General features: G+C 57.3%; 1 protein-coding gene and 1 long non-coding RNA gene across 2 annotated transcripts; both read left to right on the top strand.

Moving 5' to 3' along the window:
- The first annotated feature begins 375 nt into the window (after positions 1-375).
- On the top strand, positions 376-24664 carry LDLRAP1 (low density lipoprotein receptor adaptor protein 1). The gene is made up of 9 exons (XM_084875090.1): positions 376-578; positions 10134-10276; positions 11087-11199; positions 12964-13078; positions 18666-18738; positions 19040-19126; positions 19673-19803; positions 21146-21180; positions 22776-24664. Exons 1-9 carry the CDS (start codon positions 491-493, stop codon positions 22918-22920), a joined length of 930 nt encoding a protein of 309 aa, XP_084731216.1. The 5' UTR covers positions 376-490; the 3' UTR covers positions 22921-24664.
- LOC311618036 lies at positions 13085-16817 on the top strand. Its single transcript, XR_014794213.1, has 2 exons — positions 13085-13344; positions 13377-16817. It is a non-coding gene; the product is annotated as an uncharacterized lncRNA (long non-coding RNA).
- Positions 24665-25408: the final 744 nt, after the last annotated feature.

The following is a 25408-nucleotide window of genomic DNA, read 5'->3' as shown; positions in this document are numbered from 1 at the left end:
TAAGGCTCCCGCTGTCCCAGGCGTCTCCCTTCTCTTGAGCATGACCCTTCTCTCCAGCCCTCAGTCTCCCCTTTTCTAAAAAACGGTCTCCAAGTGCCCTAACGCTGCCGGGTCTGACATCCTAGGCTCGCGCCTCCCGCGGCGGGGGAAGGCGGCTCGCGAGCCTCAGACTCCTATGGGGTGAGTCATCAGGGGGCTGGAGAGAGAGGAAAAGAGGGGGCCTTCTGGGGCTCCCTACCTTAAAGGATCCTTTGTCTGGACTGCCTGAGGGACCTGGGCAAGGACCAAGCGGGGCGGGGCGGGGCCTGGCGGCCGTGGGCGGGACCTTGGCGGTCAGTGGGCGGGGCCTGCTCGGCCAAGCCCCGCCCCGTCAGACGTCGGCACGGACGGGCGCTGGGAGGGGAGGAGCGCGGGGCCCACGCGCCGCCCGGCCCCGGAGGAAAGTTTTCCCGGCGGAGTTTCGGTGGCGGCGGCTGCGTCCGGAGCGGCCATGGACGCGCTCAAGTCCGCCGGGAGGGCGCTGATCCGGAGCCCCAGCCTCGCCAAGCAGAGCTGGGGGGGCGGCGGCCGGCACCGGAGTGAGTGTGTGCGCGGCCGGGGGGCGGCCGGGGGTCAGGCCGCGGGGCTGCCTCCTGCGGGCGCCCAAGGGAGAGGCGGGCCCGACCCGCGTTCTGACCCGCGTCCTGCGGGGTGAGGGAGCCGCTGGGGTCAGGTTTGCCTCTCCCCCCGAGCCCGCTCCGTGCAGCCGGGCCGCGGGGACCGAAGTTGGGGAAAGAGGCCGGAGCCACAGTGGGACGGGGTTGCAGGTCCGGAGCAGAGACCTGCGCGTCCCCCGCCGGTTCTCCACCCGCCGCCCCGGGCAGCTGGGGGAGGCGGGGCGCAGCCTCGGGGCCCGGGGTGGGGGGGGCAGTGGAGAGGGGGCGCTGCGACCGGGGAATACGCCCCCGCCCCCTGGCCCGTGCGCCCCCTCCAGCGGTCCAACCAGGAGGTCATCCTCTGACCCCGGGGCGCCCAGAAACCGCCCCAGGTCTGCGCCCCGCCTCGCAGGCACCCACTTGAAGTTGGGTCGAGGTGAGCCTGGGGTCTCAGGGGGAGCCACCCACCCGGCCATGGAGACCCCTGCGCCCCCGCCGCTGGCCCAGTCCAGGAGCTGTTCTCCCTCGCACCGTCCCCCGCGGGCTTCAGGGTCCCCGAGCACCCAGGCGGCCGGCAGACTCGCCAGCACCTCTCCCCGGGGCGCCTGGGCGGGGCCTGCCCGCTCCCCGGCCCCCCCTCCCAGGCTCGAGTTACTCAAGGGAGCCGTCACCTGGCGCCTTCCCCTGGGGCCTGAGAAACCCAACCTGAGTCCCTAGAACACACCGGTGGCTTGCCTCCCTGGTGGATGGAGCCAAAGCCGGCTCCCACACACCGCCACCCCCTGCCACCCCCCTGGCCTCTCCCGGGAGGAAACCTGTGACAGCGCAGTTACAACACCGCCCCCCGCCCCTTCCCTTCCCTCCGCCCCGGGCGCAGCCGGAGAGTGAAGTGCCCGCCGCCCCGGAGTGCCAGCGTGTCTGGGCCTGGGGAGCCGCCCCGCTCCTCCTCCCTGCGGTGCCAGCTGTGGTCTCCCAAACCCAGGCTGGCGCTGGGAGCTGGGCGGGTGGGTGCGGGTGGGGGCAGCCCCGTTAGGGCCAGGCATGCACCGTCTCCCACACTTAGGACTCCAGAAGAGCCCCTTTAAATGTCTGTGGGATTGGACCAGGACTTCTGAGGATAATGAACTGTTCTAGTGGGCAAACCCTGCCAAATTTTCTCTTGGGATAAGGGAGGGAGGGAGGAAAAGAGGGAGGGGGGGGGCAAGAGGAGGAAACATAGAAACCCCTCTGATCTGGAGACCTGGTCGGTAAAAAAGAGTTTCTCCTGCCTGCTCTGATCTCGGACAAGACGCTTGCCCTTTATGATCCTCAGCTTCTTTGTCTATAAAAAGGGTATAAAAATTCTAACCTGGCAGGGGTGTTGAGGAGGTTATTGATAATCATACTTCCTTCTGGCACCAAGTTGGTGGTTTTCTTTCCCCCACTCCCCTTCACCCGCCTGTGATGTGTACATTGCACACGACTGTTACTGTGGTGGGGCGAGTTTTGGGGGGGGGGGGTGTGTGTGTCCTCAGAGCCTCTCTGTATTTGCAGAAGAAAGGAGAGGCGAACCCCTCTCTCCTGTTGACCCCACTACGCCCAGAGTGCTGTTCTGGGGCTTTGTGGACCCAGGATGATCTTGCTCCAATCCCTACCTGCCCCTCATTCTAAAGTCTCAGTTTCCTCATCTATAAATAGTAAATAGCGATAGTATCTACATCATATTTGGGCGACGGGGGCGGGGTGGGGGTGGGGGACTAAATGAAATGGTGTTTTTGCCTGGCACAGAGAAAGAGTTTGATAAATAGTAACTACTGCTTTTGTCATTTTATTTTATTTTTTTATTTTTATTTTTTTAAAATATATTTTATTGATTTTGTACAGTGAGGAAGGGAGAGAGATAGAGAGTAAGAAACATCGATGAGAGAGACATCGATCAGCTGCCTCTTGCACACCCCCTACTGGGGATATGCCCGCAACCAAGGTACATGCCCTTGACCGGAATCGAACCGGGGCCTTTCAGTCCCCAAGCCGACGCTCTATCCATTGAGCCAAACCGGTTTCGGCTGCTTTTGTCATTTTAAAAAATGCACGTTTTTATTGATTTCAGAGAGGAAGGGGGAGAGAGATAGAAACATCAATGATGAGAGAGAATCATTGAACGGCTGCCTCCTGCATGCTCTCCCTACTGGGGAGTTAGCCTGCAACCCCAGCCTGTGCTCTGACTGGGAATCGAACCCAGGACCTCCTGGTTCATAGGTTGACACCCAACCACTGAGCCACACCGGCCGGGCTGCTTTGTCATTAATGTTTTACACAGTATTTTTGTTGACTTTTATTTCATTTGCTCCTGTGAGGTGACAGCAAGGATTCTTACCAGACTCATTTTAGAGATAAAGGAACAGGGGCTCGGGGAAGTGGAGTCACGGACCGGTACATCCCCAGCCCAGTTGTCGACATTGTGCCTCATGGACTCTGGCCCTGGGAGGAGCAGGTGCAGGCCCATCCCAGGCTGGGCTGCAGCCCTGAGGACAGTGGTGGCCACAAGATAGAGAGGGAAGCTGAGGGGTGTCTGGTGGGATGTGGGGACAGCCTGGCCTGGGGTGGTGTTCCAGCCAGACCTTAGTCTCAGACCTTGAGGACCAGGCTATTTTGAGGCCAAACTGAAACCAGAGGAATTAGGGGTACACTTGACACCTCCTGTCAGCTGTGACCTGCTCCTCACCCCTCAAGGTCCTCAGCTGCGATTAGCACGATTATTGTTTTATTTGTGGAGAAACTGAAGCTCAGAGAAAGAAGGAAGATTGCTTGCGATCACACTGCAAAGCCAGGACCCCAAGCTTCTTTGCACTGAACCTCACGGTTCCGCCTCCCAGTTAGTCCTGGCGTCAAAGGGAGACTGTCCCTCTCCCACATGTGGCTTCCCCCATCTCCTCAGGAGCCATGACACTTTCGTCTCAGCCCCTGGCCAGGGTTTTCCTTTCCTCCAGCTCTCCCGAGGGAGACGCCCCCGGTCCCTCAGTCCCCTTTCTTCCAGGAGGGTCCCTCTGACCCTGGGCTCCTTCATGGGTGGTACCAGCCTATCACAGAGCTCAGTGAGAACAGCTAAAGGAATAGAAAGCTATTTCATGGTGGAGGGCGGAGGGCAGAGGATCTAGTCCTACTTATCTATGATAATAAAATCATTATATGCTCATTAGACCAGACAGTTGAACGACCTTCTGGGCATCCTTCCTGACGAAACTGCTGCAGCAGGGGCCGAGGCAGAGGTGGTTAGGAGCTATCAGGCAGGCAGGTGAGTGGTTAGGGGCAATCAGGCAGGCAGGCAGAGTGGTTAGGGGCGATCAGGCAGGCAGGCAGAGTGGTTAGGGGCGATCAGGCAGGCAGGCAGAGTGATTAGGGGCAATCAGACAGGCAGGCAGAGTGGTTAGGGGCAATCAGGCAGGCAGGCAGAGTGGTTAGGGGCAATCAGGCAGACAGGAGAGTGGTTAGGGGCGATCAGGCAGACAGGAGAGTGGTTAGGGGCAGTCAGGCAGGCAGGCGAGTGGTTAGGAGTCAGCGGTCCTAGATTGTAAGAGTGATTTCCAACTGCAGGCAGTCAGACATCCACCGAGGGGTCCCGGATTGTGAGAAGGTGCAGGCTGGGCTAAGGGACCCAAACCCTTCCCCCGCCCCCGTGCATGAATTTCATGCACTGGGAATCTAGTTTTTTAATATTTACCATAAAAGATATAAACAAACACTCAGACTAATACTTACTGAGCACTGACTATGTGCCAGTCACTGATGGAGGCGTTGGGAAGTCTGGTGAGCGAGCTGGTCTCCTTTCAGACAGTGCTCACTGCCTGGAGGAGGGGCAGGTTGGCCCGGGTGCAGATGGTCAGATATTTTGTGGGCAGTGGTGATGCTATGAAGAAAGAGAAAGCGGGGTGAAGAAATGATGGGGACAGCTTCTTTACCTAGGGTGGTGTTTTCATTTGGATTCTTCCAAAAGCAGATGCTGAGACAAAGATTTGAGTGTAAGCCCTGGCCAGGTAGCTCGGTTGGTTAAGCATCGTCTTGAAACGCCAAGGTTACCGGTTTGATCCCTGGTCAGGGCACATACAAGAATCAACCAATGAATGAATGCATCCATGAGTAAGTGGAATTACAAATCGATGTGTCTTTTTCTTGCTCTTTCTTCTGCTCTCCTCTCTTTCAAATCAATACATTTTTAAAAAGATGTGAGTACAAGTCGTTTATTTGGGAAGAGGTCCCAGGAAATAGTGTGAGGAGAGGTGAGGGGAGTCCAAAAAGTGAACTCTGAATACAGTAGATCCTCGGGTTACATCGGAGATCCGTTCCTTCCGAACCCACCTACACAAGCACCCACGTCACTCACAGGGAGCACCTACACAGCGGTAATGAAGTGAAACAGTAAAAAAATTAAGAGAAAGGTAACAATTCCTGACCTTTACTTGTGGTAAATAAATAATAAAAAACATAAAGCACATAGGTACATACGTCGAAATGACGGAACTTTTTTTTTTTTTTGTACATAAATGGGAGATGGTGACGTAACCACCACCAAACGGCATGCCTATTTGAGTCCGATGTAACCCAGGACTGTCTGTAATCTAACCCCCTTGCCCTGGGGGGTGACTGCAGGCAGCCCCGTGGGGAGCGCTGGGAGCAGGTGTGCCGTAGAATGCGCTCTGCGTTTACTGTTGGAGGGGCCGTGCCGTCTGGGGTGGGAGGTCTAATGCCCCAGTGCCCAGTCTGCATCTCCAGCGGCCAGAGAGAGCTGCAGGCTGAGTGGAAGATGGTACCCACCGAGGCGATAGATAGGGCCCTGGGAGTGTCCGGGCAGGAAGTCAGGGCGGGCCCCTCGGAGAAGGTGACTGTAATACATGATGAATACAGGAGAGGAGTCTGGGAACAGCATTCCAGCAGAGGGAACAGCAAGCACAAGGAACATTAAACCGGAGACTGGGACTCTGCTTCTCGCAGGTCTGACAGCGGAGGGGTATGTGGCTTGAAGGAATCAGGTCACCTCCTGCCCACTGAGGGTGAGCCAGACGCCCTTCAGGCAGTCCTGTGGGGCAGTATGCCCGCCCCTCCTGGGTGAGCCCGGGTCTGACTCCTGCCTCGCATGGCAGAGGCTGCGGTGGGCTGCAGGTGTGGGTGAAGAGACCCAGCACTGTCAGTTATGAGCCATGGCCAAATTACCTGGGAAACGGGAATCCTGCTACAAACGGCTGTGTGCATTAAAGCTCTTTGCACTTGACCCTGGCAATGACAGTAGTTCACACTTCAGTGGCACTTGGTATGTACCAGGCATGGTTCTGAGCCCCCCTCATAGGTGAGCCCCTTGCATCCTTACAACAGCCCCGTGGGGTGGAGAGCGTTACTATCCCATCAAGTGAGGAAACGGAGGACCAGGGAGGAGGAGGGACTAGGAACCCCACAGCTCATATCCAAACCCCATCATTTAACCTTGATGGCATCTTTCTCTTGTATCGTGTAAATAGGTACTTATGATAGCTGCTGCCATTTTTAAAATTTTCTTTTGAAAATATTAACAACTTTAAAAAATTAACTGATGAGAGAGAGAGAAGCATCGATTTGTTCCACTTATTTATGCACTCCTTGGTTGATTCTTACATGTGTCCTGACTGGATATCGGACCCACGACTTTGGTGTATCAAGGTAACACTAAAACCAACTGAAACAAACAATTTCCAAGATTTGCCCAGTACTTTGCACATCCTGAACTTTTCTCTGATGATGCCCCGGAGGGACTGACCCATTTTAAGGAGACCATGGCCTAGAGAAGCAGCCACACTCCAGGTCACAGCAGAGCCTGAGTCTCCTTCTGAGATGTCCCTCTGAGGGCTCTGAGGCCGGCTCCTCTCCAGGCTGCGAGGGGAGCCCCAGTCAGAGGCCCTCCTCTCCCTCCCGGCCATGGGTTTGGCTGCAACGCTGACATTTCACAGACCAGCCAGGTCAGGTCACTGGCTCAGCAGACGGGCACAGGGCACCTACCCAGCTCTGCCTCCTGGGCAGCAGGCCTTCGTGAAGACGGAGCACACATCTGCAGCCTCGAGTTAGGCTGGGCAAACGGTCTGTCCCCATCTAACTCTGAGAGCAGGTCATCTGTGCAACGGCAGCGTTAAAACAGCCTAGTCATTACCCACCGCAGGGCCAGAAATAACCCGGCCTCCGGAACAGGGCTGTGCGCTCAGGCCTGTGTTTTGTCTGGGGCCCTCTGGGGGCTCCTCCCGCCGGCTGAGGTGGCGGGGTGGAGAGCGGGTGAGCGTGGCAGGGAGCCTCCCTCTGTGCGCGGAGAGCCCCTGAGGGCTGGCTTCTTGACGAGGGCGAGGGCATGAGAGAACGGAGCTCATTACAGAGAGGGGTCGTGCCCAGAGCTGGAGAAGCGGAGGCTGGCTCCCCGCGTGGGAGGGAGGGTCTCTGCTGTCCGGGAGGCGGGGGAATGGGCGGTGGGCGGCGAGGGAGGGGGAGGACAGGCAGAGAGCAGCGCCGGGCGGGCGGGCAGGAGGGCACCTTCTGCATACCAGTTTCTGGGAGGCAGGCAGGAATGGGAGTCCTCTAACAGGAAGACACATGGCGGGCAGCTGCTTGGCTGTGGGAGGGAGAAAAGGAAGTCCACACTCGAGAGGCAGGAGCAATCCAGTGGCAGGAGGGGGGAGGCCCTGGAGGAGACCTCGGTCAAAACAGCCCTGAAAGCTGGGGCTGTTGTCTTTCTCTTTATAGAAAAGAAAACTGAGGCCCGAGGAAGGTAATTTGCTCAAGTCTACTCAGTGTCAGAACTGGGATTCTAGGACTGAGGCCCTCGCTCTTAACCATTAGGCAACCCTGCCTCAAAGAAGGCTTCCTGGAGGAGGCTGGATGTGAGGGGTTTCGGGCTAGGGAGGGCAGGGGCATTTGTGGTAGAGGGAACCAAGAGGGAACCACTTGGGCAGAGGCACAGAAGTGGGAAAGTGAATGCCACCCCATGAGGAAGAAGCTCTGCCTGGTTAAAACATCTGTGTGTGGGTATGACGTGTGTGTGTGTGTGTGTGTGTGTGTGTGTGTGTGGTGCAGAGAGAGATTTGGGGGAGAAGTCGGGGAACCTGTAGCCCCCCAACAGTCATTGTAGGAATTGCCTGTAGTGGATTGGGAGCTGGGGGTCCCTGTACTTGATGACTTGGCACAAGCCCCTTCCTCTCCGGGCTCAGTTTCATCACCTGCCAAGGGAGAGGTTTGGGCAGACAGTCTCGGAGGCTGATGAGTGGCAACCTGTCCTCTAGGGCCCTCTTCCAGGAGGCCACGACTAGGGAAAGGGTCAGGCCAGGGAACGAGGAATGCAGAAAAATGTCAAGCATCTCAGAGTTCAAGGAGGGCCGGGGAATGTTTTGACAGCAAAGAGGTTGTCTGTGACCTTGGCAAGCTTGGGCCCTTTGGAATGGAGGGAGCGGAAGTGGCTTTGGACACGGACCAGGAAAGGCTGAGCTGGAGGAAATGGGAGAGTGGGAGACATGACAATGGTGGTGGTGGGGGTGTTTGCCATAGGGCAGTGATGGATAGTGAGGTGAACAAGACCATCCCTGATCAGTTGGCATTGCCTGCCTGGAGCCTTGTGCTGAGGAACAGCCCAAAGCCTGTAAATCAGAGGGAATAGAGAGCTGCAGTTGATTAGCCATGTCTGCCAAGGACACCGAGACAAGCATGGCAGTGCGTACGTTGCCCTCCTTAGATGGATTTCTGGAAATGGTCTAAGGAAGCTGGCCTTGGCCATCTCGGAGATGGACCCTGGAAACAGATTCCTGTCTGAATCCTGCTCTATCCAAGATGGTGTGTGAGGCTGAAGAGTAGTTTCCTCATCTATAAAATGGGTGCAATCATAATACCTCCTGCATTACAGCATCCGATAGAGGGTGCTGAGGGATGGACAACGGGCCTAACAGGCAGGAGCATGGATGTTCGTTGTCCTGGTGATGGGCTTGGAAGGATCCGCGGAGGCCTGCCTTCTGGCCTCACCGCTCCCCAGCGAAGTGACCTGGTGCCTCTGGCCTCAGCCCCTGAGGAGGAACCTGGGATGGTCACCCTGTCCTGTCTCTCCCTGCTCGGAGGCCTCTCCCAAGTGGGTGGGGCGACGGGGGGTGGAGTGGGGGCTCTTTCCAACTCCACTTCCTGGACTTTTCCCCTCCCAGGGAATTGGCTCATCCCTGGTTTCCAACCCTTCTGACCTCCCTCATGGTCCGAGTTTTCAAAGGACCCTCCCTGTGCCTGCTCGGGGTCAGTGCTGCAGCCCAGGCATTATTCCTGTCAGAGAGAAGGAATTCTGCAGGACCAGCAGGTGCTGGGAACAGAGCTGGGTTCACACCCAGTCTGCCCGATTCAGGCGGCCTTCACATGGTGTCATTTGAGCAGTTACCTCCCCTTCCCAAACCCTTCCCCTCGCCCTCCCCTTACTTCCTTGGCTGCCGTCTCTTCCCTGGTCCCCTTCCTCCTGTCTCCGAGGAGGACAGCAGAGCAGGCTGAGCTGTGGAAACCGCCCAGGTTTGAACTCTAACTCCACCCCTTTAACTCCTTGTATGGGGCCTTTGTCTGAGGACTGGCTCTCTGAACCTCCATTTCCTAGTGTGTGAAGTGGGGATAATTCCACCTTACCGGGTGCATTAAAGATTCAGTGAGAAATGACGTGGTTTGCCCTCAGCAAGTGTTAGCGTTGAAGTTGAGTTTGGGCTTTGGGCTTGAAATTATGGGTTCGAATCTTGGCTCTTATACCTGCTTGCTCTTTGGACTCAGTTATGTGATTTTGCCTCACTGGGCCTCAGTGTCTTTGTAAGTGGAATGATAAAGTGATCTACTTTCTAGGTTCTCGTGAGGATTAATGAGAATATTTTATGCAAAGCTTGCTACCACAGGGCTCGGTACATACTGGAAAATGTTAGTTTTGCCCTTTATTAACTATAAAAACAATGGTCCCGCTGGAGTGGCTCAATGGTTGAGCATCGACCTATGAACCAGGCGGCCACCGTTGGATTTCCTGTCAGGGCACGTGCCTGGGTTGCATGTGGGGTGTGCAGGGGCAGCTCATCAGTGATTCTCATCATTGATGTTTCAGTCTCCCCCTCTCCCTTCCTCTCTGAAACCAATAAAAATATTTTTTATTTTAAAAAATCTATATTTTATTGATTTTTTACAGAGAGGAAGAGAGAGGGATAGAGAGTTAGAAACATTGATGAGAGAGAGACATCGATCAGCTGCCTCTTGCACACCCCCTACTGGGGATGTGCCCTCAACCAAGGTACATGCCCTTGACCGGAATGGAACCTGGGACCTTTCAAGTCCACAGGTCGACGCTCTATCCACTGAGCCAAACCGGTTTTGGCTAAAAATATATTAAAAAAAATAATGGTTGATGGCAGGACCCGCAGCCCCCTGCTGGGTCCGTGGGAGAGGGGCTGTTGCCGTGGTGGCCTGTTGCCTGGTGGCCTGCCCAGCAGGTCTGAGCGCCTGTCCTCCTCCCGCCAGAGCTGCCTGAGAACTGGACGGACACCCGGGAGACGCTGCTCGAGGGGATGCTTTTCAACCTCAAGTACCTGGGCATGACGCTGGTGGAGCAGCCCAAGGGCGAGGAGATGTCCGCGGCCGCCGTCAAGAGGATCGTGGCCACGGTGAGCCTCCGTGTGGGCAGCGGCCCAGCCTCTTCCCGGGGGGCTGCCCGTCCCCCTTGTTACCCCAATTGGATGTGTCTGGCCTGTCCCCGCCCTCGAGTCCCCTTGCATCTGCCTCGGGGACTCTGGGAAAGGGTAGCAATTGGACTTGCGGGGTGAGGGTCAGTGTCCCCCCCTCTAGCAGTTGTGGCCATGTCCTCTCCCAGCCTCCCCTCCCCCCCTCGGGTCCCCTGCCCAACAACCGGAGACTTAGTGCGAGGAAGGGATGGGGGAGGTTACTGTCACCCAACCACTTGCTGTGTGGCCTGCGGGGCAGCTCAGCACACCAGAGACCAGATTTCCCCTCCCCTGCTCTGAGTGAGCGTGGCCCTGTAAACCCACCTCCCCTGTTGACCTCAGACCCCTCAGCTCAGGCCCTAGCGGGGTCAGCAGGTAGAGCAGAATCCCCAGAAGTCTTCCTACTGGGTTGTGGCAGCTCACGCAGAGCTCAGAGCGTGAGGTCCTTCTAGCTGTGTGTTTCTGGGCCGGTCCCTTAACCTCTCTGGTCCTTCTCCTGGGGAGAAGCACTGCTGCCTGTGATGACTCGAGGACCAGTGCTCGGCAGACAGCGGCTGCTCAGTGAGAAGCAGTTGTCCCTGTTTTTATTAGAAGAAGGTGTTGGCTGAAATGCCTTCTGAATCACGCCTTCCAGTCACCTAAGCGGAGGCCTCCCAGGGGCCTGGAGGGTGGGGGCTGGAGCAGCTGGACGTAGCCATGAGGGTAAGTCCCAAGCGAGGTAGGCAGGCTCCTTTGACCCGTGTCTGCCCCAAGGCCAAGGCCAGCGGGAAGAAGCTGCAGAAGGTGACTCTCAAGGTGTCCCCACGGGGGATCATCCTGACCGACGGCATCACCAACCAGCTCATTGAGAACGTGTCCATTTACAGGTAAGCCCAGCACCACCACCTTCACCCTACCAACTGGGGCGTGGGCAGAGTGCCCTGCCTGAGGCCAGCCAGGCTATGCCACGCCCTGTCGAATGACCTTGGAGCCTCAGTTTCCTCATCTGTAAATTGAGGTGGAAACAGATCCTGCCTCTTGGGGCTGTTAGGAAGCACTGAGTGCACAGCACCAGGCTCACGATGGGCGCTTGGTTCAATGGCAGCAGCTGCTGCTGTGATCCCTCGTTGCAGCAGGCACTGAGGCCTGACCAGGCCTGCGAACCGCCTCCCCAGCCCCTCCTCCCCTCCCAAGCGTCCTGCTGAGTCAGGCTTGGAGCAGACAGCTGCTGAGTCATGGTCCTTTCCTTGCGCTGTGAATGCAGCAGCTCTGCCTGGACATCTGGCCAGGCGTCCAGGGAAGCCACTGAAGTAACTGGGGTGTATCTGAAGGCAGAGCCTGAGGCCAGAATGTAGACAGTGTCAGCTGGGGTGGGTGCCTGTTCACGAGAGGCAGAGCCAGCCCCGGGGGCCTCAGGCTGTCCCCATCCTCTTAGCTGGTCAGTTACAGGATTTCAGAACTGGTCAGTCAGCAGAGACTCATATTACAAACGGAGAATCTGAGGCCCAGAGAGCCTCGAGTCCCCCAAGGCCGCACATGAGGTAATGGCTAAGCTGGGGCCAGGACACCAAGGCCGGAGTCCCGTCCAGCAGGCCCCGGTCTGCCAGGCGTCCCTCCGTCATATTGCTTTGTATCTAAGCAGGTGGCTTAGCCGGTTGGGGCATGTGCCAGTACTGGGGTTGGGGTGGTTTTAGAGTTTCTGGCTGCTATTTTTCACCTTCTTGGTTTTGTCTGCCTCCTTTACCCAGGTGAGGCATCAGACCCAGCCCTGCCCTCAAGGAGCTTCCAGTCTAGGAGGGATGGAGAGGAGGAAATAGGAGATAGGGTATAAGTGTTTCCCAAGAGGGCACACTGGGGGAGGGTGTCTGCTGAACCGTCTCCATTCTGAGCTGCCAGTTCCTCTACTGATTTCAGTTCCCAGCACGATGAGCCAGCATGGAGGGTCAGACAAGGGAGGCGAGTGTCTAAGATGAGGGAGTCCTGGACCCCTGGGGCTCCTGGGCTGGCCGTCTCCACACATCCTCACCCTGCTCCCACCCTTCCACTCCGCCTTGCTCCGGGAGAATCTGCTGGCAGTCTCGGTCGCCCTGGGAGGGCCAGTCCTGGAACCCCTCTGGCCTCTGGTCAGGGGCATGAGGGCAGCTAGGGGCAGGGGAGGCCGGCTAAAGGGCCTCAGTGGGTGGGCGGTGTCTGGTTTCCCATCCACCTGTTAACACAAACCCTTGAGAGGTAGCATGGCAGTGGGTACGGCCTCTGGCATCAGCGGGTGAGGTCAGGTCTCAGCTCTGCCGCTAGCGTGGTGGTCTGAGACTGCTAGCTTCAATCTTCTCATCTGAAAAGTGGGAAGAATAAAAAGACCCTCCTCAGGGGGCAGCTGCGTTAAATGGGATGATAGCTGAGCATTGCCTGGTGCACAGTAAGGGCTCAGCTATTCCAGGTTTGGGGTGTGGCTCCGTAGAGGAGGGAAGTGCCCTTTCTCCAGTCTTCCCCCCAGGCCTCTGGCATGGTTGGCCCAGGAGGCCAGGCCCAGAGGCCAAGGCCGTCTCTCCAGACCGAGCACCGGTGGAGTGGGGAGCAGGCTGCCTGGAACCCAGGGGAGATGCCGTACGGGTGTTCTGGATGTTGTCAGGCATTTCCCACCTGCCTTTCAGGATCTCCTACTGCACAGCGGACAAGATGCACGGCAAAGTGTTTGCCTACATCGCCCAGAGCCAGCACAACGAGAATCTCGAGTGCCACGCCTTCCTCTGCACCAAGCGGAAAATGGTCAGTGGGGAGAGGCCCGGGCTCGGGCAGGCTCTGCTCGCCTCGGCGGCCTGTCCTTGGCAGCCCTGTCTGGTGGGAAGGCAGAGCCAAGGTGACACATCACTCAAAATAGGAAATCCTGGGAAGCCCAATGGGCGGTGAGAGCTGAGGGCGAGTGGGCTGTGAGCAGTGACAAGCCTGTGTCCCCAGTGGTTGCCGGACCTGCCTCTCTAACACGATTTGGATTTGAGATGTTCGGGGTCTCCTGGTAATCGTATGGTCTGGAGGTGCAGGGCCTTGCAGGGATTCGTCCTTGGAGATTGGCAATCGAGGGGCCCAGAGTGAAGGGAGCAGTGAGAGCCTCGGAGGACTGGCTTCCTGTGGCCAGAGCGGGGAGGGAATGGCCGTTTTTAGTATGAACCACGTGCTTGTTTCAGAGGCAGGCTTGAAGGTGTCTTCTCATTTAATACACCAGTGCTGTGGGTGGGAGCTGAACTGTCTTCATTGTTTTTATTGATTTTTATTGATTTCAGAGAGTAAGGAAGAGGGGGGGAGAGAGAGAAACATCCATGATGAGAGAGAATCATGGATCTGCTGCCTCCCGCAAGTCCCCTTCTGGGGATCGAGCCCACAACCCAGGCATGTGCCCTTGACCGGAATCTGGAACATTGGCAGGCTGATGTTCCATCCACTGAGCCAAACCAGCCAAGGCTTTATTTTTATTTTTAATGAGAAAACAGACTCCTAGGTCAGTTGGCTTTTTTAAGATGACACAACTAGCCAGGCAGAGGGAGGGTCTAAACCCAGGGTACCGCCCCTCCCGGCATGACTGTGAGGAGCAGGGACTCCTGGCCATTTCCAGCCCCGGCCACACCTGGCTGGGACCAGTGGGAACCCCGAGGTCTCTGGGTTTGTCTTGAGCTTTGGGGCAGGATTAGAAGGTGAGTCAGCCTTCGGTGCTGGAAGCCCCTTCATTTCCAAGGCCCCCGAAGCCTGAGCATTTGCCCTGGAAAGAGGTTCCAGACATTTACAGGTTTTGTATTGGCCTCTGTTAATCTGTATAGGGAGCCAGAGCCCTATGGGGCGTGCCCTCCCCATCATCAAGGACATCACGGTCTTTACACGGACCCCCAGACTTCCTGCTATACCCATCAGCCATGCTCTAGATATAGATTTCCTATTGCTGCTGGAGGAAATTACCACAAACTCAGTATTTAAAACAGCACAGATTTATTCTTGTCTGGTTCTGGAGGTCAGACGTCTGAAATGGGCCAGCAGTGCTGCTCTCCTTCGGAAGATCCCAGGGGAGGCACATTTTCTTGCCGTTCATAGTTTTAGAGACCTCCTGCCTGCCTGGGTTCGTGACCCCCTTCTCCAGCCCTGGGGTCAGCCGTGTGGCATCTGCCAGTCTCCCCCTCTGCCTCCCTCTCATATGGCTGCTTGTGATCGGCCCACTGGGTACCCAGGATAATCCCCCGTCTCAGAAATCCTCCATGTAATCACATCTGCAAAGTCCCTTTTGCCTTGTGAGGTGAGGTTCCCAGGTTCCAGGGATTAGGATGTGGAGCTCTTCGGGGTCACAGGTCAGCCTCCTGCAGGTCCCTCGGAGGGAGCACTGCAGGAGGGGACAGACGTGGGTCTGATCCCGGCGCATGTGCTCACTGCCTGACCGTGGACAAGACCCTGCCCTCTCTGGCCGCTTGCCCATCAGCAGATCGGGATTGTTCCGAGAGGCCCAGTTCTTTTGTGCACCGTGATTCTTCCCCGCAGGCTCGGTGTCGCTGGCCACTCGCTGGAGCCCCGTGACGCCCTGGGCTGCGGCGGCTCCTCCCGTGACACTGGCCTCCTGGCTTTGTTTCTTAGGAGGCCACAGAGACTTGAAACACAGGCTCATCACGTCCCCATTGTTTGTCTCTTCCTCCCCAGTGACCAGAGCAGGCGCTGGGCAGGGCAGCTCGCCACTGCCATTGCTGCGGGGTTCCTCTGGGAAGGGAGGGTGGGGGATAAAAGAAAGCGGATGCTGGCCCAGCGGCAAAGGGAGGCCTGGTCCGGTACGCAAGGCCCAGGGGCCTTTAGACGGCCCCGACCGAAATCAGCCTGTCCAGGCCCAGAGGTCAGCTACTGAGGAAACAGCCCAGCCGCCGCCTCATGCTGACAGCAGAGCGCCAATGGGCACAGGCACAGATGCCCACTCTTTTTTATTTAATTTTTATTTTATATTTTATTGATTTTTTTTTACAGAGAGGAAGGGAGAGGGACAGAGAGTTAGAAACATTGATGAGAGAGAAACATCGATCAGCTGCCTCCTGCACCCCCCCTTCCCCCCACTGGGAATGTGCCCGCAACCAAGGTACATGCCCTGGACCAGAATTGAACCTGGGACCTTTCAGTCCATAGGCCGACGCTCTATCCACTGAGCCAAACTGGTTTCAGCAGATGCCCGCTCTTGGCAGGTTTTCATCCATATCCGGATGACGGGATTACTGCTTGTCCTCCTCCTCCCCCCCCCCCCCCAGCCTTGTCCTCCTCGTCTCCCCTCCCCTGAGGAGCTAGCCCAGCCAAAGGGGGTGTAAACTGACTATTTGATGCAAGGATGGGGTTCTGGTGGTCCCCAAGGCCTCGCCGAGCCCTGGCCGGCCTGGTGCCTGGCCACGATGGAAATCCCAAGGTTCCTGGGGAGGAGGCAGCAGGTGAAATGGTGCCTCAGGTTTTGCAACCCACCTGCTGACAGGTACCCCACAGATGTTTGCTGCTCTCTGTCCTGGGCTGAGCCCTGCAGGTGCAAACGCAGTGGAGTGAACGGCAGCTGAGGAGCCCGGAGGGTGGCAAGGTCCTGTCTTCCTGCAGGGGAGCCTTGACTTTGGATGTTGACACAGTCCTCACCCAGGAGATCAGCCATGGGGATATGAACAAGGTGGTGGTGGGGAGGGGCCGATTCAGTAACTGGAGTGCAGGATCTCGGTTCTAGCGTCAAGGTTAGTAAGTCTCACTGGAAGTCCGCAAGACTTCCCAGAGAAGGAGATGTTTTGAACTGGGCTTTGAATGTTGAGTAGTAGGTAGGCGTTTGCCAGGCCAGGAGAAAGGGGATGGGATGGCGAGAGGGTGAGCACAGAAAGTAGCAGGTGCAAAGACACAGAGGTGCAAACGCAGTGGAGTGAACGGCAGCTGAGGAGCCCGGAGGGTGGCAAGGTCCTGTCTTCCTGCAGGGGAGCCTTGACTTTGGATGTTGACACAGTCCTCACTCCTTTTGGCCTGGGGCCACAGTCCCTGCACCCTCGCCCTGATGCCCGAATGAGCCAGATGCCTGTGGTCCATCCGAGGTGGGGGCAGGGGGTTCTTTTCTGGCAGTACCAGGCCTCCCTTCCCCAGTGCCCCCCCCCCCCTCCCCAGGATTAATTTCTCTACAAAGAAACGTTTCCATCTGCCCAACTGGGACGCCTCGGCGAGCACTTCATCCTCCGGGCTCTGGGGTGAAGGTGGAGCTGCTGACGGGCGCCCAGGGTTTCGGAGCAGGTGTGCCCGCAGCGAGCGAAGAGATACCCTTAACCCTGCTCCGGGCGGGGCGGGGGTGGGGGGAGACAGAGCTGTTCTCCCTCACAGGGCCGTGGCATTTCTCAGGGATCCTTTTGTGCAAAGGTTTAAGCTTCAGGGGCTGCCTTGGTCTGAGTCCTGGGATCCCAGGGCCCTGGCCCAGCTCTGCAGCCCTAAGCTGGTCCTGGCCCCTCAGAGAACTGCCGGTAACAGCCTGGTTACCGGGAAGCAGATAGAGACACGAAAAAATGGGCGAGGTGGAACGTGGTCAGGGCAATCAGACAGGCCTCAGGCTGACCCACTCAGAGGGATAGACAGGCTTTTGTCCTGTGGAATCCAGGGAGACTCCGCCCCTTCCCCCCCTGGCCACCCCGCTACCTGTGGGCAGGCTGGAGCCGTCCTTTCTTCAGATGCTGCCCAGATTCCTGCAGCCGCCCCAGAAAGCGGGCCCAGCCCCTCCCAGTCGGCCAGCCTGGGCTTGTAGCCGCCTGTACACCTCCCAGTCTCGGGTTATATTTGGTTTAACTAGTAGCTCAGGACTTTAGGGAGAAAGGGCAGGAGTGTATGCAAATGAACAAGCAGATTAATGCAAACGCAGGCTTGTGCCCCCAGAGTTCCCGAAGACAAAAATCACGGCTTTTCCGTCTCCCTGCCACAGTGATGGCCAGCCTTGCCTGGTGTGTACTGACGGACTCGGGCTGGTAATTAGTCCATATTTTTAGTTCATGGGCAATTCTCAATGGTAACGGAGTCTATTCAATTTGATTCAGTTGTGACAGCTTAAATTGTAAACAGCTGCGAAGAGTTTCATACTTAATTACCATATTTAAGTTTTGCCATAAAGTCCCCGTACTTCCATCAGAAATGTAAATGATGGAGACATTCAAATGAGATTTTATACTTCGTGAAGTTTAATTGGCATGGATCTGTCAGCTTGTTTAGGGGTTTTAAATTAAAGAGAAAAAAAGTTTTAAAGGCCGTAGCCATGGATTCATTTCCCAATTAAATTGAGTTGTCTGGCGAGAGGAAGGGAGCGGGGCCGAGGCTGGTTAAGCCTGAACTTGTACACTCGAAAGGGTCTGGTGCTTCCTTCCTGGCCCGCGCTTGGGGGGAAGCCAGCTGTCGCCTCCAGCCATAGCTGCGGCTCTGGGCTCGCACTCCCCGAAGCTGAGCTGATGAGCTGGACTCCGATCAGAGAGGAGGGGGCCGAGTGGAATGTGGCAGGGTAGGTCCTGGCGAGACTGTGAGGCCTCAGAATGCCTGCCTCCTGGGAAAACTCAGTTCAGCCGGCGTGTTGCCGCTCTGGAGGGCTCTGGGAATTGGGTGATTCTTGCCTGTGGCGAGCACCCAGGTGGGGTGACACAGGCATGTGAGCTGGTGACATGAGAGAGGGGTGATGCTTGCGTTGGGCTGGAAGAGTGGGTGCGAGTGCCCCAAGGGTGGAGGGCCACGGTGTGGCCCCGCCTTACGGGTGGGTGATGGCCCTGAGGGGTTTTCCCCCTGGCCACGGTGTTCACGGACAACTGGCTTCTGTCAGGAGATGTATCAGCTCCCCACGGCCTTTGTGGGGTTCAGTTATAGGCCCTCTGCCTCTGTGCAGTCCTGACCAGTCTTTGCCCCTGAGGCTCATTCAGACAGTGGTCAGACCCTTTCCAACAGCTGGCTTTTTTGTTTCCTAACTCCACGGGTTAAGTAATGTGTGAAGCCCTTGAGGAGTTGGGGAGGGCTTCTCAGAAGAAGTAAGCCTCACAGTTAAGTGAATTTAGGAAAGCCCAAAGGGAAGGGGGAAAGTGGAGGTGAACAGCCATGGCCAACGTCCGGGCTGGCATGAGGGTGGGAGCCTTGGCTGGGCTGCAGGTGGAGAGGGGCCCCAGCTGCCCGGGGAGGGTGTGGCCTCTTTATAACCCGGCTGCTGTGTGACCTGGGAGGGCCAGGACTCTGCCGCCATCCATCAGGCATTCCAGAGCCTTGGGATGGAGCCAGGTGGGCCTGCCCAGGAGCCCCCGGCCTCCAGTTCAGACTTGCTGTTACCCCCCTAATGCTGCCCCCTCCTCTGAACTCACTTCCTGTTTTTCAGGCTCAGGCTGTCACCCTCACCGTAGCCCAGGCCTTCAAAGTTGCCTTTGAGTTTTGGCAGGTGTCCAAGGAAGGTGAGCCTGTTCCCAGACATTGTGAGTGGGCGGGGTAGGGCAGCGCTGGAGAAGGCTGGCTGGGTGGTGCGGGCTGGGGAGGGGGCGGGGAGGCCTGGACTGACTCCGACCTCCGTCACCTCCCAGTTTGTGACTTCAGACAGGCGCCCTGTGGGGATGACCTGGAACCTGCAGTTCCTTTCCTCCTGCTGGAGGCAGACCTGCCCCCTGAGGCTGGCCACAGCCTCCTCCCTGCCCCGCAGCTGCTGGGGATGGAGCGCTGGGGGCAGAGGCACTGACGCGCTGTGCTTTGATCCCACAGAGAAGGAGAAGAGGGAGAAAGCCAGCCAAGAGGGAGGGGACGGCCTCGGCGGGGGCCGCGGCGGCAGCACCCCCTCGCTGAAGAACCGTGAGTCTTGGGCTGGGGGCGGGGCTGGGGGCAGCTGCGATCTTGGGGTCGGCCCTTCACCTGGAGGCCCTGCTCCCTCCTAGGTGGGAGCTAACTCTCGGTTTTTTTATTTTTACTTTTACTTCTTGTTAAATACATAACACATGGTCGTTGCAGATAGATTAGAAAATGGAGACAAAGGGGAAAGTGACTCATTACGGTGCATGTTCTCCCCGATGTGTGCCTGTGCAAAAATATGAGCATATGCAGACCTCCCTCCGTCTGCACTTCACATGCGGCCTGGGACCCCTCACTGAACTTCACACCTGTTGTGAGCATAGAGGTTCTCACGTCGAGGGCAGCTGTCGGGCTGCTTCAGAGCGGTCCTTTCCTCTGATGCTGGGTGTTGTGGGTGTTCTGGGTGGAGCTCTGGGTGTTCTGGGTAACGGGCCTGGGAAAGGCCGTGTCCAAAGAGAGAGTTGGGGCCAGGACAGGCCAGGAGGCTCCAGGAGGGACGAGGAGATGAGGCTCCTCTCCCACTGACGCCTCTGACCGGACCCTTCGTAGTGGTCGCCACTGGGAACCTGCTGGACTTGGAAGAGATGGCCAAGGCCCCGCTGTCCACAGTCAGCGCTAACACCGCTAACGTCGACGAGGCCCCGAGGCCTCCAGCCCTGAGTAGCAGCAGTGTCGTCTGGGTGAGTGTTCGTGTGGCCTGCTGACCCCACGGGGACCGGTGAGCCTTACCCCCGGAGGAGGCCCCAGGGCGGCCCAGGGCCTGGCGCCCATGACTTCCAGGCCTCTGGGCGGGCCAGCCCCAGCCCAGCAGCTCCCCGGCCCAGGGTGGGCGATGAACAATGTCCCCTTTGAACCCGGGGCTGCGTCCCCAACAGGCTTGGCTCCCAGCACAGCTGTCTCCTCACAATGCCCGGCCTCTTGGCCTGAGCATCCCAGACCGCAGGACAAGCCAAAGGCCCCCTTGTTCTCAGGGTGGGCAGAGTTTGCGCCTGACCCGCCGCCCCCTCGCCGTCTGAATGAGGAGTCTGAGACCTGGGCGGCCAGCAGCTGGCCCCTGACACGCTCTGCAGGCCCCTGACCTCGGTGTGTCTCAGCTTTTTCATCTCTCAGAGAGGAGGATGGCCTGCCTGCAGAATCTCCCAGAGAAACCTGACTTTTTAAATTAAAAAAGTTTCTTATTTGGAAATAGTTTTAGAATTATAAAATGTTACAAAAATAGGACAAAGAATTCCTGTTCACCCTTCATCCAGATTCTCTAAATCCTGGCATCTTACGTGACCACATTGCAGTGATCAAAACCATTGACATCAGTCCGACACTGTTACATAACCTCCATAGCCTCCAGCGTCCTTTTCCTGGCCCAGGCTCCGCTGCAGAATCACACCCGACTTGTCATGTCTCTTTAAGAAACTCTGGCACCTTGAAGGACACGAAAGACTGTCAGATGCCTCTGCCTGTCGGGGCCACCCAGGTCCACCAGGCGGGCGCACTGAGCCTGTGTCCCCGTTGTCTGGAGCCGCCCTTGGCACCCGCCCAGGCTCTCCGGGGGACCCATTGTTTCCCACCTCGGCACTTATCCCCTGAGCTTGGAATTTGGGCTGGGCTTTTGGAAGGGGATGAAAGCAAGAAAACCTTCCCGCCCTCTTCCTCTCAGAATTGGAAAGTCTTAGCAGCCGTCGGGTCTAACCCTCTCATTTGATGGAAGGGAAAGCTGAGTCTCAAAGAGGAGTAGTGACTTGCCTAAGGGGTCACTGGAGTAACGACAGAGCTGGGGATTGAACCCACCCAGGTCTCTCAGCGCCCAGGTGCCCTTCTCCTGTCCCTCCCCAGGTGTGGGTCCGTGGGCGGAGATGCTGGTGGCAGTAGCTCGGCGGAGGCCTGCCTCAGCCTGTTCCTCCAGGCGCCCACCAGACTCCTATGCTTGTTCTGAGTCCCTGTAGCTCACCCAGGGCGGGGACAAGCCCCAGCCGTGAGCCCAGCTCTCCCGCCTGGCCTCATATCTCCCGCTTTGTTTTCCCCAAGGAGCTGGATGACGACCTGGATGAAGCATTTTCAAGGTAACGTTAACTAGGCTCCTTGTGCTGGGGAGGGAGGCCTGGCTTTTGTGGGCAGGTCTCTGGGGACCTTTGCCAACTCTGAGCATCTCCAGAACAAAAACCTCAGCTTGAATAACTCCAGGGGTGGGGAGCTCACTACCTGGGGTTGGCCTTGTCTGCTAGAAAGCTCTTGCTAGTAAGTAAACAACAGTTCCTAGTGGCTGCTTCACCACAGTCTGAGCTGAACTAAATACACCGCTGCGGCTGAGGCTGATTTCCTCTTCCTGCCCCTGGTATAACCTTCAAAGGTTGGCTTTTAAATTATATATGTATATTGACTTCAGAGAGGAATGGAGAGGAAGAGAGATCAATGATGAGAGTCATTGATCAGCTGCCTCCTGCACACCCCCCTCTGGGGATCGAGCCTGCAACCCAAGCATGGCCCCAGCCAGGACTCCAACTGTGACCTCCTGGTTCATAGGTCGATGCTCAACCTCTGAGCTACCACGGCCGGGCCAAAAACGGGCTTTTTTTGCAGCCTTTGTCCCCTCCGGAGGTTTTCCGTTTATAGGGAAGGGCAGGGAGGAGGTATTGCTCACTTAAGCCCTCCCACTACCTAGAGCGAGGAGTTGCTTGTGTCTAGCCTGAATGGTGGCTGTTCCCCATCTTCCCGGCCATCCCTGTACCCATGGCTGCCTGGGGTCCCAGTGAGGCCTCCCTTTCTCCCTGGGAGCAGCCCCCTCCATCCCTCTGCCCCCTCCCCAGGTCCTTCCTGCCAGAGCCTGGTGGGAGCCCCTGGCCCTGGAGGTGGGGGGCAGCCTGTGTGGCTCCTCCTTTGACTGTCTTCCCCGCTTCCCCGACTGGCTACTCCCCGTCGTTAGAAGAAAATCTTCCATTTACTTTTTCCAGATTACCCAAGAACCATGTTCCTTTTATTAAAAACTTCAAAAATCAGCAAAGCATTAAATTGGAAATGATACCATCCCATCGTCCCACAGCCCAGACTTTTAGGCCTAATCCTATCCATATAATTTTTTTTTTTTTTTGCATTGATCAGCTTGTCATATTTGCATTTGGGATCCTGATATCCACTTTTGACACTGACCTACCAGGAGCAACTCCCCAGGTGTCGACAATGCCTTGGGCACACATTTCATCCTTTGCCTCGCGTTCTTTGGGACGTGGCTATAATTTACATAACTCGCCCCTCGGGTTGCCCCCTTTTTAAATTCCTTTCTGAACAGACTGCGTTGCACACAGTTATAGCCAATAGTCTCAGGTTGTACCCTCCCCTCCCCCGTGTGCCCTCTGGTGCCCTCTCTAGCTCGGCCCTTCCCCTTTCTTGGGCATTTCCTATTGGAGCCGTGGGTGGTGTGTGTGCCCCGGCCTCTCTGTGGAGAGACGCTTCCTGAGTCATTTACCCTCAAGGGTAGGCCCTCTGCTCAGAGACTCCACCTTTCCTGACATCTGGGACCTTCTCCTTTGGCCCCATGTCCTGGCATCTTCCCACTTGCGCCCTCTCACTTCAGACCCTGGTGCTGGCCGGGCTGGACTGGCTCCTCAGGCCCCCGCCAGCCCCTTGCCTGCACCTCGGCTCACACCGCTCTGCCTTCCAGGCTCGCCCAGTCCCGGACGAACCCCCAGGTCCTGGACACCGGCCTGACGGCCCAGGACATCCACTACGCCCAGTGCCTCTCGCCCGTCGACTGGGACCAGCCTGACAGCGGCAGCCCCAAGCAGGAGGACCTCTTCAGCTTCTGAGCGCGGGGCTGGTGGGGCGTGACCACAGCCACCTGCCGGCGGGGCGGGGCAGCCCCGGGCCCCAGCCCCCCTTTTCCGGTGGGCAGCCCCGTGAGCCTGCAGGTCAAAGCTGCCGCCAGCCAAGCAGAGGGCAGGAGCCGTGTTCTCTAAGGACTGAAAGGGGCCTCGAGTATTTATTCGGCGACTTCTGGTTCAGCTCGGAAGCTGGGTGTGTGTCAGCCACGAACAGTGTTACAGCCAGCTTCCTGCCTCCTCCCGAGCCAGCTCTGCTCCGCCGTGGTGTCCGCACGGCCACCAAAGCCTTTCTCGTCCCTTTTCTCCAAGGACCCAGGTCTCCCGGCGGCGGCAGCGGCTCTGCCCCTCACTGACAGCAGCAGAGCCCTCGTTTCTGTCTTCTGAGCTCAGGAGGGCACCGCAGCCTCCACAGAGGACTGCCCCTCCGGCCCATCTGCTGCAGGGGCCCCAGCAGGCCTGGGCGTGCGCCCCCCCGCCCGGGGGTGCTCAGAGGCGGAGGGGCAGCCCCCGACCAAAGACGACACAGCTGGCACTTTAAAGCACACATGGCAGGGGTGGCTCGCAGGCTGCCCCGTGGTGCTTCCGTGCAGAGCTTCCTGCTGCCCTTCGGCGAGCAGGGGCCCAAGTCCCATCGGAGGTCCCGTCAGTGCGCCCAGCCAGGGCAGGGCGACTGGCCGCCCACGGACTCCCAGAGTCTGATTGCGTGACTGCCCTCCATCGGTGCACCCCACTCCACCCCACCCACCCCCGTCCCCCGTACGGATGAGCTGTGCTCACTCTTCCCTTTTGTCTGTGTCTGTATGAGTGTCCCCGAGCCTCGCCCTCACACTTCCTGGATTTGAGGAAGAATATCGTTGTCTTTTTATAGATGAGAAAACCGAGGCCACCAGCATGGAAGGGGTAGAGTCTAGAGCAGAACCCAGGCCTGATGCCAAAGCTGCCTTCTCACCTGTGCCTCCCACAATTCACACATCCTCTTTTCTAGCTTTGTTATCTCCCCAGAAACCAAAAAGCCCAGCTATTTTCCGACCAAAATGTGTTTCGTAACAACCATCTGGTGCCTTTCCGCACGGAACTGGCAGGAGCCTGCTTGCTTGCTGCCTTGTTGCTATTGATTTCCGTGAAAATGGAATTGTTTGAAGACTGTTCGTTGGGACGGTTAAACAAAACCAAACTCCGAGCATCTGGACACTCTGACCCCCGGGTCGAGACACACCAGCAGCCAGATATTTTCAGGGTGTTCCTTCCTGCCTCCTTCAAGCCCACAGGGCTCCCGCATCCTGACACCAGCCAAGCTGCCAGCACCTTCTCGGCCCGAGGTGCCTCCCTGGCCTGGCTTTGCTAACCTCCATTCAGATGCTGCTGGTAGTTGGAGCAGCCCAGGAAAAACACACCATTTCTTAGAATCCACTTATCTAAGCGCTTAAACCAAAATACAAAGAAGTGCCTGGGTGAGGGGAGGGTGGGGTTTGCAGGGTCTAATCAGGATATAACAGCCTTTCCCTGCCCAGCTCCCACACCCCCACTGCCCTTCCCAGGCCGGTCCCAAGGCCATGAGATTGGGCCTGACAAACCCAGGAGTCTGGCTGTGGGTGGGATGTGGCCTCCATCATGGCCACCAGCGGTGGGTGTGCTCCCTGTGTGTGCACAGATAAGTCTTACTGTGCTTTGTGTTGCTGTCAAGGAATTTATAAGGAAAAGGATAAGTAATAAATGTTTTGAATACAAAGAGCATGTGATGGAGTGGCCTAGGGCCGCTCGGGCAGTGCCTGCCCTCCAGGGGTTGGAGCAGCAGTGACCTGGGCCCAGAAGTGGGAGATAAGGTCTTTGGTCCTAGAAGGACCCCTTTTCACCAGCAGGTGGGGGTGTGATGAGGTCATCTCTGGACCGCTCAGCTTGTCAGCTCTGAAGAGTCTGGGCTTCCAGGGTATGCGAACCCCCAGAATTGGCATACGATTGTGTATTTCTATGTACATTTTCCTTGGGGAGGGTGTGGTCCATCATTTCCATCACATACTCGAGCGGGCGCCCAAAACTTGTTCATTGATAGACTGGGCCGAACACAGACCGGCCGGGGCTCAGTGCTGGGCGGCTGTCCAGAGGGCCCAGGGGACTCGGGGTGTGTGGCTTGGGTTGACGGGACTGGGAGGGGCTGGTGGGAACTGTGTTTCAGTGACTTGGGAGACCTCAGGTCTGGCTCTGGCTCTGCCACTAAGGGGTTTGACCTTGGATCAGTTACTCCTTTAGCCTCAGTTTCCCGTCTGGGAAAAGGGTATAATAAGCTTTACCCTTCCTACCTGCCTGGGTTTTGTGAGACTCAGAGGTGACCGTTATCATATTGGTGATGGGTTTGGAGGGCTTAGCTAAGGTTATCTCAGAGCAAAAGGCGATTTGGACCAAATGTGTTTACGGATGTCAAAGCGAAACTGATAGCTGACAGTTCCTCTTAACTGAGCTCCACTCTGTGGCCGGC

Source organism: Pipistrellus hanaki (assembly GCF_964339955.1).
Source record: "Pipistrellus hanaki genome assembly, chromosome: 2".
Lineage (NCBI taxonomy): Eukaryota > Metazoa > Chordata > Mammalia > Chiroptera > Vespertilionidae > Pipistrellus > Pipistrellus hanaki.
The sequence above is the reverse complement of the archived record's forward strand: the minus strand, read 5'-3'. Positions and strand labels throughout refer to the sequence as shown.